The sequence below is a fragment of the Heteronotia binoei genome, chromosome 8, assembly GCF_032191835.1.
Source record: "Heteronotia binoei isolate CCM8104 ecotype False Entrance Well chromosome 8, APGP_CSIRO_Hbin_v1, whole genome shotgun sequence".
NCBI lineage: Eukaryota > Metazoa > Chordata > Lepidosauria > Squamata > Gekkonidae > Heteronotia > Heteronotia binoei.
Genome location: NC_083230.1, coordinates 51,615,066 through 51,627,451, shown reverse-complemented (window position 1 = coordinate 51,627,451; position 12,386 = coordinate 51,615,066). Strand labels below are relative to the sequence as shown.

The 12,386-nt window shown below is 42.5% G+C and overlaps 1 protein-coding gene across 3 annotated transcripts in view; it reads right to left on the bottom strand.

Annotated features, from left to right (window-relative positions):
* TRHDE (thyrotropin releasing hormone degrading enzyme) overlaps window positions 1–12,386 on the bottom strand; it is a 450,694-nt gene that overhangs the window by 232,429 nt on the left and 205,879 nt on the right. For all 3 annotated transcript variants that reach the window (XM_060245085.1, XM_060245086.1, XM_060245084.1), the window contains exon 4: window positions 4,715–4,869. In XM_060245085.1, coding sequence (XP_060101068.1) covers window positions 4,715–4,869 — 155 coding nt within the window. The remainder of the gene's footprint in view (window positions 1–4,714; window positions 4,870–12,386) is intronic.

The window sequence follows — 12,386 nt, the reverse complement described above, 5'->3', positions numbered from 1 at the left end:
CTCTACTGAGAAGCACCTCAATCCTCCATGACTCAAAACCAGAAGTCACAGCTCTCTTCTTTGTTTACTACTATGGTATTTTCTGACACTTGGACAAGTTCTTTGTCTTCTGCGCTTACCTTTCCTCAGGGTTTCATTGCTAAATTGTTTGAACCATTTACATCCAACTTAAACCATCATAACCTGTCTGGACAAACAGTACTGAGTCAGCAACACCAATCGTTTTAACTTGGTGATACATTCATGTGTCCAGGATAAGCCCATCATAAGCCTAAGGATGCCATAGTTACACGAGGGTCTCCACCCCTCAAAACATTATATAAACTGGATCAAAATCACATTCCAGTGTTCATTCTGCAAGGTGCCATATATAGTTTGTGCCCCTGTTACTCTCTGTAATTGGGTCTTTGGGCATGTCATGCTAGTCGTGCACGCTCTCCTCTCCATTTTCCTTGCTGCATGGACGTCTGCACTACAGGACAGGTAGTATCACCCACTTCAACCAAAACCCTACAACTCCTTATTGATCACCTCTATCCTTCTTAGGCCTTGATTGTGTGTATTTTATTGCTTGTGTGTGTGATTGTACTTTTTAAATATAATTTTCTAGTAAATATTTTTAAAATATATTTGATCTGGAGTCTTCCTTTATGAAAACCAGACCTTCATATAATTGGTGGAGATCTCAGCTCCTAATTTGCTCTACTGAGTCTCTCTCTTGCTAATTTCCCCATCTAAAGAGGAGACATCAAGCCTTTCCAGTAGAAGAAGAAGAATTGCAGATTTATACCCCGCCCTTCTCTCTGAATCATAGACTCAGAGCGGCTTGCAATCTCCTATATCTTCTCCCCCCACAACAGACACCCTGTGAGGTGGATGGAGCTGAGAGGGCTCTCACAGCAGCTGCCCTTTCAAGGACAACCTCTGCCAGAGCTATGGCTAACCCAAGGCCATTCCAGCAGGTGCAAGTGGAGGAATGGGGAATGAATCAAACCTGGTTCTCCCAGATAAGAGTCCACACACTTAACCACTACACCAAACTGGTAACAACTGCGACAAGTGAGAACCCATAATACTCACAGAGGAGAGTCCCTCCCCCATCACTGCTGATTCCCCTTACAGCTCAGTGAAGGTGGGGAGACTCATGGGAGGATCCTGGCATGGCTCCTGAGCCTGGTGTTCTCTTCCACTTCTGCTGGACCCAGTATGGCTGCTGGCATCCTTCTCTGCCACAGCCAAGCCCAGCATGGCTTCCAGCATCTTTGCTACCACTGATAGGCCCAATGCAGTTGCCAGGCATCATCTGCCACTGCAAGCTGGAGGGGGGGGGGAATCTCATATCCCCCCAGTGCCAAGTCTGATGTAGCTCCTGAGTCCAGCATCCCCTTCTGCTGTCATTGGGCCCAGCATGGCTGTTGGGCTACCTCATTGCTGCCAGGCCCAGCAAGAATCCTGCTCTGCTGTGCCACCAATGCTAGGCACAGGTTGGCTCCCAGCCTGCTCTGCCTCCACCATTGCACCCAGCACAGCTCCCCAGCTGCTGCTGCTCCACCACCAAGCCCAGTGCAGCTGTCAGGTTGCTGTACCTCCACAATTAGGCCCAGCATAACTCCCAGACTGCTGCACTGCCAATGCTGGGCCCAACGTGACTCCTGGCCTGTCACGCTACCAGAGGTAGGTGTATTCTCTGAACTTGGAAACAGAAAATGTATTTTTTTAGAAGAATTTAAACCCTCCACTTGGGCCCAGAAAATGGGGTTTTTTTTAATTTTGAGAAGAATTTAAATCCTCTACTGTTGTTGTTGTTGTTTTTTAAGTCAGATGTTTCTTTAAACTTGGGGGACCTGCTAGGTTTGCAGAAAAATCTGACTTTAGTTGTCTGCAGATGGGGCTCACATGTTGCTATTAATATATGGTGTTCTGCAGAAGGATGTTTCTACTTGATAAGGGTCAGAACTCTAACTGCTTAGGGATGATGGGATGTCACCTTCTTTCCCCACTGACAGAAGTAGTCCTGTGCAGCTCCAATCAACTGTGGTAGAAGCAGCTTTTATGCTGATGAACCAGCAGAAGAAAACATTAACCAGACATTAGTATTGCAGTCTGTCTCTCTCTCTCTCTCTCTCTCTCTCTCTCTCTCTCTCTCTCTCTCTCTCTCTCTCTCTCTCTCTCTCTCTCTCTCTCTCTCTCTCATAAGAGCCCTGCTGAATCAGGTCAATGATCCATCAACTACAGCATCCTGACTCACACAGCAATCAACCAGTTCTTCTGGCTAGTCAAACACAGAGCATACAGGCCAAGGCCTTCCCCTGAGGTTGCCTCCTGGCTCTGGGATTCAGAAATTAGTGCCTCTGAATGTGGAAGTTCCCCTCAGTCACCATAGCTAGTAGCCACTGACAGACCTATCCTCCATGAATCTATCTAATCCTCTTTTAAAGTTTTTTATTCCTGTGTTCATCATTACATCCTCTTGCAGCAAATTCTATATTTTAATAACCCTTTCTAAATCAGGAGTGGCCAAACTGTGGCTTGGGAGCCACATGTGGTTCTTTCACACATATTTGTGGCTCTTGAAGCCCCCACTGCCCCATTAGCCAAGTTGGAAAAGGCAGTTCTCTCTTTAAATCACTTCCCAAGCCAAGCCAGCTGGCAGCTTGGAGAATACATTTAAAGTTGCATTCCTCCTTCTCATCTATCTTTCTTCCCACTCTTTCTTTCTTTCCTTCCTTCCTTCCTTCCTTCCTTCCTTCCTTCCTTCCTTCCTTCCTTCCTTCCTTCCTTCCTCCCTCCCTCCCTCCCTCCTCAAACATCTGATGTTCATGTCTTGTGGCTCTCAGGACATCTGAAGCTTATTCTGTGGCTCTTTTGATAAGCAAGTTTGGTCACCCCTGCTCTAAATAAAGATATACATATACACACACTCACATACAGAGGAAATAAAGAGAAGAAAAGGAATAATACCAGTGCTTTAATGTCAAAGAAAACATTAGGTGATTCAGTCATGGATCTTACATAATGTGCAGTTTGATCCCTTGTAATTAAGTACTTTTTGCTACAAAGTTGTCTTGCAAAGGAAACTAATCAAACAAACAAAGCACTCCTGATTTTGATAAGAACAATAAGAATATGCTTAACAGTGGGATCTTATGCACATTTACTTAGAAATAAGTCCAATTTTAATTAGCAGATTTTATTTCTAAAGTGCACAAGATCACAGTCCTACTGTACAATTGTGTACGTAATTTCACAGATATCAGCCTCACTGTAGCCAGTGAGCCTTACTATCAGGTAAGCATGCACAGGATTGTGGCATAAATCTGTCTCATCCATTATTTACAATTTTACCTATAAACATCTCCACTGTAGAGCTCCTCTTACACTAAGTTCCAGAAAGGCAGCCAAGTTATTCTGCCATACCAAAAGCAAGAGTCACCACACTTTAAAGCCATATGTAACAATACAGCGGATAATCTTTAAATTGCCAAAAGATTCTTCACTGTCTTTGTGAGCCATTTCCCATTTTGGAAAAAAAATGTCACAAATTTCCTGTTTTACTAAAAGGATCTACTGAAGTGGTGACCAATGGTAGTCCTCCAGATTTTTTTGCACAACTCACATCAGCCCCAGTCAGCATGGCCAATGGCTGGGGCTGATGGAGTTGTAGGCAAAAAATATCTGGAGAGCTCTGATCTACTGAAACCTCACAACCCAAGTGTCATGAAGATTACACAGTAAAACCTGATAGATTTTATGGTGAAGGCTGTTGGTTTTCAATGAGGAAAAATAGGATTTTACTTCCTATAGCATACTGGTTCCAACATTTATGTTTAGCTTGTATTGCTAAAAGTTTATATTATGTTTAGATCAGAATATGAAGATGGGAGAAAAATAATGAATGTGAAATATTTGTAACATGGGGTTATTACAAAGTTTCCAAGTATATTTAAGGGCGTTTTTGCACAGGGCTTACCCCGGAGCGACGTCCCTCTTCACCGCGCAGCGTCTGCGCGGATTTCACACAAACTGCTCCGCAGAACCCGGAAGAGCCACAAAGTCCCGTGGCTTTTGTGTCACAAATGTAAACAGCCAAAAACCAGTTTACATTTGCGACGCAGAAGCCGCGGGACTTTGCGGCTCTTCCGGGTTCTGCGGAGCAGTTGGTGCGAAATCCGCGCAGATGCTACGCGGTGAAGAGGGACGTCGCTCCGGGGTAAGCCCTGTGCGAAAATGCCCTAAGACTTTAAATACTCAAAGACACACGATATCCATCATTTATGAACCAAAGACCGGTGGCAGGAAAAATAAAGGAGGAAAAAACTGCTCCAAATTTCATGTACAAGAAAAAAGGGACTCTCAAATTGATTTCAGTAAATGCAAATTTTGACAAGAACATGAAACTCAGCCTGAAACTGTTAACAGTGGTATAATAAATCATTCCCAGAGACCATCACAATACTTAAAATATATATAAAAAGGACATTTTAAAATATTTATTGCACACAATTCAATGAAGTTTAGTGAGGAACTGTTTATCATTAGGAACTTTATTAACATTCAATTATGTGTTTCTCTCCATCACCAAGGGTTTACACTTTCTAAAATAAGTTTGTATGAATATCTCTCGGGGGGGGGGGGGGGGACCATCAGCACAGAAAATGCTTAGCTTTTAAAAAAAATGATATATGGTGACAAATAATAGGGTTTTGACTCCTACCTGATGGCATAGCTCATGTACAATGACCATTGTGACATCAAGTAAGTATGATATGGAAGAAATGCTGGGATCCAGAAGTATTCTCTGCTCCACAAAAACACTTAATCCCCAGTTCTCCATAGCAGCATAGGGATGTTTAGGCACAGCTAATAGATCTAGAAACAAAACAAAAATGTACTTTTTACATGCTTGTGGGAGCTATTAGGTTCTAAAAATCCAGAAAGGAAAATGCATAGTCATTCGTATTATTCTTTAAACAACAGTGCACAAACAAAAACAATTTCTGCTACTGTTGCAACAAAACATATTAAAATTATTTTAATTAGCAGAGACTTAACTTCCCACATCACATCTTAAGGAATCTCTACATGCTGTATCACAGTTAGAGTTTAATTATGTATAACTCATCATTTGTAAAGGCACAAAATGTTAGTACCTTACATTCCAGTACCAGCCAGGTTGGGAAAAAAAAACCCAGCATCTTAACACCCGGCATTTACAATAACATTTATATTACCATCCTAAAACCAACTGAAGAAATCTACTTGGGATTACTCTGTTAATAAACCTTTTTACACCAAGAATTCTATTTTAGTTGAACACAATTGCCTAATAAGAAAACAGCTTCGTGCTCCCAATCCATGCAATATTGTACCTTCAGAACACAAAATAGCCTGAGATTCAAAACCTCTGAAAATTTGTCTGGGGTTTGGCTCCAAGAAACAGCCAATAAGTTATGAAACTGTTCCCAGACTGTGCCCTATCAAATTAGGGATACTTCTAAATTTATCTCCCTCTGAATTTCTCTGCAAATCTCATGCACACAATTTTCCTTGTCCTAGTTGATGAATGATACTTATCTGGTTACACTCATTCTCTGAGCTGGGAGTTTGTAAAGATTGCTATATATGCCTAGTAGAGGTTTGCAATTTTTTTTAAAAAAAATCTGTTTTGGGTCTATTAGGACCCCACCCCCACCCCCAAAATTGAGGATTTAAAAAAAAAATCCCAGATCCCAATACCAGTATGGTATTCAAATCTGAGATTTTCCAGAAATCTCATTTTTTTTTTTCAGGTTCAATAGACCCAAGAAAAATATTAGTTTAAAAAATGCCAGTCCAGTTGCCAATGCCAGTCCACACAGCTGAGCCAAAGAGCAACAATCTGCTCCCTGTGAGCACAGCCAATCCTGACTGGGCTAGCTTCTCCTGCAGCCTGGTTTAAACCAGGCTGCAGGAGCAGTGAGCCCTAGGAGTAGTTGTGTCACCAGGAGCAATGTGCTCCACACAGCACAGGAGATCCTGGTTGGGCTCACTTATTTTGTAGTCTGATTTAAACCAGGTTGTAGAAGTGAGCCCCAGGATCTGTGCTCTATGGAGTATATTGCTCCACATGGCACAGAAGATTGTGGATGGGTTCATTTCTCCTGCAGCCTGATTTAAACCAGGCCGCAGGAGAAGCCAGTGCAAAGCCCAGCCTGTGGAGAGCAATCTGTTTCTGTTGGCACAGTAGTGCCTGGTGCTGGCTTCTTCTGCAGCCTGGTTTAAAGTGAACTGCTGGAGAAGCTAGTCCAGCCAGGATTGGCTGTATTTCAAGTCAAGACAGATGGAACAGTCTGCTCTGCATCAGCACACAACTGATCCTTGGGCTGTCTTCTACAATCCTTTAAACTGTAAAGGAACTGCAGTAGAAGCCTGGCAAATAGCCTAACAAACAGAAGATAGTAGAAGATATTAGATTTATACCACCGCCCTTCTTTCGGAATCTCAGAGTTTCAGAGCAGCTTACAATCTCCTTTACCTTCCCCCCCACAACCTGTGAGGTAGGTGGGGCTGAGAGAGTTCTCACAAAAGCTGCCCTTTCAAGGACAGCTCTGCAAGAGCTATGGCTGACCCAAGGCCATTCCAGCAGCTGCAAGTGAAGAAGTGGGAAATCAAACCCAATTCTCCCAGATAAGAGTCTGCACACTTAAACACTACACCAAACTGGCTCTCACCAGCTGTTGTTTTCAGATCTGCCCAGTAATTCCTAAATATATGCAGAATTTTTTGGAGGGGTTCCCCTCCCCCATTTCTCCAGGAAAACCCAGATACACTTAAGATACCAAAATCTACCTGAAAAATACATCACCGGTATTTTTCAGGTAGATTTTTGGCTTGAGTAGATCTGAATGCACACCTCTAATGCCTAGTTAAGTTTGCTGCAGTTTTTGTTCTTGTAAATTCTGGCTTCTTCCATTCCGTGAAGATTCTCTGTTTTGCTTTCATCACCATTGTGAACATAAAGGCATACAAAGCAATGACAGAGCTTCTACACATTGGAGTACTTTTTCTGACTTTTCCTTTCCATTAAAGTTCCACAATTACTTCATATGGGTTTTCAAAAGTGTAATCATACTGGACATCATGGTGACTTGCTAGTCCCTTTTAACTTCTGTTCATGCATGGGTTCTATTAAAACTTAAAACAGCTAAGTGTCAATAGATTGTTATAGTGCAATAATGATGTATCAACACTTATCTGCTTCAAATTTTAATAGAACTGTTATAGCAATATGTCATTATAGTATTAGAACAATCTGTTCCCACTTATATATCTCAAATTTTAAATGAATTATTACAGTATTATAGCAATTACATTCTTAAAACTCAAAACACTCTCTGGTGTCAAGGCAGGAAAAAACATCAATTTAGATAAACCCTTTGAAGCACGGGCATTTCTTCCAGAAGACATCCTAAAAGACTGTGATCTTTCCAAAACCATCAGGATAAAGCAGGTAAAGGAAATAGTGTACTGAGGGTGTTAACAGGATGGTTACAAGTTCAAAAAAATGTGTTCCAGTTTGGAAGCCAAGGCAAGGGAAAGCCTTCTATGGTGTAAGCATCTTCTTTTCCCATTCAGTTATAACATACATACAAGTGATCATCCATACGGAAGTACTAAGAATTTTATTTACCCTACAATTGATAGTTCTCACAGCCCCATCAACAGGTAATTTTCAGTTAACAGGTAATTTCACCAGTTTAGTTTGTGTATGTTGTTTTGCATTTCTTTCAGATAAACAAGGGGTGATTACAGACTGGCACTTTGGGCTGACTCAGAGATGCCTCTGAAATAGACTCAAAAAATCCTTCCACGCACAAACATCTGCCACCGTCCCCATCCCATACTCATCCCATACTCATCCTCAAGCAGCCTCAGAGCAGCTCAAAAAAGCTACCACTGTTAAAGTGGTAGGAAATATTTGAGCCGCACACCAGTCGCCTCCTCGGCATCTGGAAGTGAAAGGGCACAAAGGAGGCACCTTGGCAGTGTGAAACCACCAAGCCATCCCAAGCTGGGTTTGTTTGTTTGTTTTTTTGAGGGGGTGGCGGGTTTGGTAAAACCTAACTAAATTGCTTGAGCATATGAGCGCACAAGTGCTTGAAAAAGAGCAGTCCGGCCATCTGAATCATCTGAGCAGTCCATCTGAACGCGCCAAATTGCCTTGTAGACTGGATGGGGCCACCTCACCAGGGAGCGTGTGGAAGCTTCAGGACAGCTTTTTTGGGATCGGCCCAATTCAGAACACTTCCCAACCACCCCAAACTGCCGCCTGTTAACAGCCAAGATGACCCTATTTCTCAAATTACTGCATAACCTAATGACAGGCAGTGCTGTTTAGTCATTAGAACATTAGACTAGGATCTGGGAGACTCAGGTCCTAATACCCACTGTGCCATGGAAGCTTGCTGGGTGATCTTAGGCCAGTCACAGCCTATCCTTGTTGAAAGGACAAAATGGAGGAGAAGAAAATGATGTAAGCACCTTGGATTTACCATTGGGGAGAAAGACAGGGTACAAATGAAGTAAATAAATAGTGCACATTATTTTTCATTTATTTAAAGATGCAGATACATATATTTTATTTTAATTAAATGCATAAAATATCCCGTTTTGGGGGTGGGGGAAGGCAGTAAAGAATGGTTTTGAAGGATGTGCATTTTACTGTATACATAAAATTAGACTTTCTAGTTTGCCATGTAATGTCCTTTCTGTCTTTCAAATTGACATCTAATTTTCAGTTCCACACCTTCTATGCATCACTAATATTCACAGACAGAAAAAAGAGTTTATTTCCATTTTTCACTGAGAAACCCAATAAAAATTAAGATAAAAACCTCAATTTATAGTCTGAAAAATCAGACTTTTGGCTAAACCTGTAATGCTATGATTGAAAACACTGCCTTTTCACAACAGATTGTGAGAACTAATTCCACAACACAGTTCATCATGTCACTGCAAAAGGGTTGCTTGGTGCACGTTTTCTTCTTCCCTAAGGCAAATATCCAGCTCTGACTTTCTGTTACCTCACTGGAGCCTCACTTTCCTGATTAACTCATGATCACATCATAAGTAATTCTGTAACCTGCCCTGAGCCCACTTGCAGGAAGGGTGGGATAGAAATTGAATGGATGGATGAATGGATGGATGGATGGATGGATGGATGGATGGATGGACGGACGGATGGACGGAGGCATAATAGTGACACTATATTCTCCAAAAATATCTGGTTAGCATAAAGAGTCAGAGCTTTCTACTCTAATCTTTTCCCAATGAAAATTTTCTGCAGCAAATAATATGGCTTGATTTGCAATTATACAGTATTAAAATTCAAAGCCATTTCTTTGTTATGGGAGATGATTTTTTTTTTTTTAGTTTTTTCAAACATTTTCTACCTTATACAAATTGTATATTTTCATTCACCAACAGCAGATTATGGTTTGTCTGTTATCATAATGAATAAAGCTTCAATGACATTAAAGAATATGTCAAATTGGAATAATTGCCTGAAGAATCAGGAGGACAGTGGGAGATCTCCTAAAACCAATCATTAACTATATTGGCTTTCAGCTGACATTCTTTATAGGGTTAGATCAAGAAGGAAGAATTATTGTAATAAGTAATGTTCCCAGTGAAGTTTTGCAGTTTGCTCCACAACTGCCTTTAATAATTTTAGAAGACTTCAGCAATTAAAAAATTAAGAGCCAATGATTAGACCAGCAAATAGGCTCTGTGTGTACACAGCCTGTGGGTTGTTCCTGTGGATGAGAGGCTTGATGCAGAGACTGTAGCATCATTTAGATGTAATATTAACCTATGATTTGGCACTACACAAACATGGTGTGGAAGCCTGATAATTCTGAGCATACTTGCTTAGGACTCCCCGTGAAGTACATCACATATACAATGGACTTACTAACAGAGAAGTATCAATAGAATGGCAGAGGGGTAGCAATGTCTATTGGAACAGTGACTAATAAAACAGAAGTCCAGTGACTAAGAATGTGCACAAACCAGGAAAATGCAGTCTGTAGGTTTGTGGCGGACCTACAAACCAAACCACAAACTGTCACATACTAACTGAAATGTGATGCAGTAGAACACATACACCTCAGCATCCTACAGACACCAAACATGCAGTGGATCTTCAACTGACTCTCCTCTACCTGCCCTCTAGGTTTGGTGAGGGCTGAAGTTAGGAGCTCTGAGTTATGAGCCCCCAAAGAAGTTGCCCCAAGGAAAGTGCTTTCTGGGAAATGACAGGTTCAGGGGATAGAATGTACCCTCAGCCACCCTGAGTCCTAGGGATGGGCAGGATATAAATATGATAAAATAAAATAAATATGCAAGCTAGCTAGAGATATCACATTCACAGGGGACCTCCACTTGATGTTTTTCTACTTGATCTCCATGTTATGTGTAGATTGGACTTGGGAGGTCTGAGTTATAGCCCCATTAAGAAGATGCCCCCAGGAAAAGTATTTTCTGGGGAAATGTCAGGTGTAGGTTCAAAAGCGTATAAAGAATGGACCCCTTACAAGCTATACACACACCCTGTCACTCTTCTACAATCTCTCCGAGTTGGGAGTAGACTACATTTCTGATGTCTGACTTAAAGCCCCTCCCCCCCCAATAAAAGGTCTCCCCAGTACTCTCTCTGCAGTTACAGGAGTCTATGGAATGGCTCAGGAATAAGCCAGTGACACCAAACTCACAGGGAAACTTCATCTGGGCAGACCACCTCCAGTCAGACTCTGGAAGCAAGGAAAGCATCCTCCCCATCATGCTCCCCCCCACAAAGACTCCAAAGGCAGGTTCTGAAGGACAGAAAGGCAGACCAGGCATCCCCACAGTTTCTACAGGGGCTCCCCAAAATAGCCTGACAACAGCTTGGCAGGCACCCCGGCCAGACTCCACAAGGAAGGGAAGAATGCCCACAACTTTCTCACCCCCCCCCCCCCGCAAGTGCTGAAACACAGGTGCAGAGCACACCACATCATCATTGGGTGTATTCTTCTACTCTGCAAAGGAATAAAAACACACATATTGAGCTGGCAGCCTCCCCACCCCCCCACCCCCAAGTCATCAAAGGAAGGTTCCAAAGGACAGACAGGATGCAGAAATGTCTCCAAATCGTGGCCTGAAAACAAGGCCCCACAACTGGGAGGTACAGCTGCTTTCAAAGCCCTGAGTCCATCTTAGACCCAAACCTGAAAGTATGCAGTGACATATGTAGATGTGGTGGCTCAAAGCCGTGAGACCACCTGAGAACCAAACTGAAAAGTATGTAATGAAGAAGAGGAGGAAGAGACTGGATTTATACCTTGCCATTCACTCAGAATGGCTTACAGTCTCCTTTCCCTACCCCTCTCCACAACAGACACCCTGTTAGGTAGGTGGGGCTGAGAGAGCTCTCCATGAACTGCTCTTGAGCATAATAGGTCTGAGTAAGTCATAACTGACCCAACTGGGAGACCCAAGATCACTCCAGCAACTGCATGTAGAGGAGTGGGGAATCAAACCTGGTTCTCCCAGTTAAGAGTCCATGCACTACACCAAACTGGCTATCATATGTAATATGTGTAGATGTGGTGGCTCAAAGCCCTGAGTTCACCTGAGACCCCATTCCTCCACTTGCACCTGTTGGACTGGCCTTGGGTCAGCCATAGCTCTAGCAGAGGTTGTCCTTGAAAGGGCAGCTGCTGTGAGAGCCCACAGGGTGTCTGTAGTGTGGGAGGAAGATAATGGAGATTGTGAGCCACTCTGAGACTCTGAAATTCAGAGTGGAGGGCGGGATATAAATCCAATATATTCTTCTTCTAAATCCAAAATTTGCAATGACATATGTAGATGTAGTGGCTTGAAAAGCTGAGTCCACACTAGATCAAAACCAGCATGCAATGACATATGTAGATGTGGTGGCTCAAAGCCCTGAGATCACACCAGAAAGCATGCAACAACCATGTAGATATAGTGTCGCAAAGCTGAGTCCACCTGCAAATGCAAGCATGCAATGACATGTAAATGATGGAAGGCTTAAAGATAGTGGCTAGAAGTAAAAACTGTGTCGTCATAGGTGATTTTAACTACCCGCGGATTGACTGGGTCAATATGTGTTCTGGTTGAGAGAAAGAGATTGAATTTCTAGATGCTCTCAATGACTGTGCTATGGAGCAGATGGTCTTTGAACCTACCAGGGGTGGGGCAATCCTGGATTTGGTCCTAAGTAATGCCCAAGACTTGGTGAAAGATGTAAAAGTGATCTCACCACTTGGGAGCAGTGACCATAACGTTATTGATTTCACCATCTGTATAAATAGGGAGTTGCCCCAAAAGACCGGCACAACCAC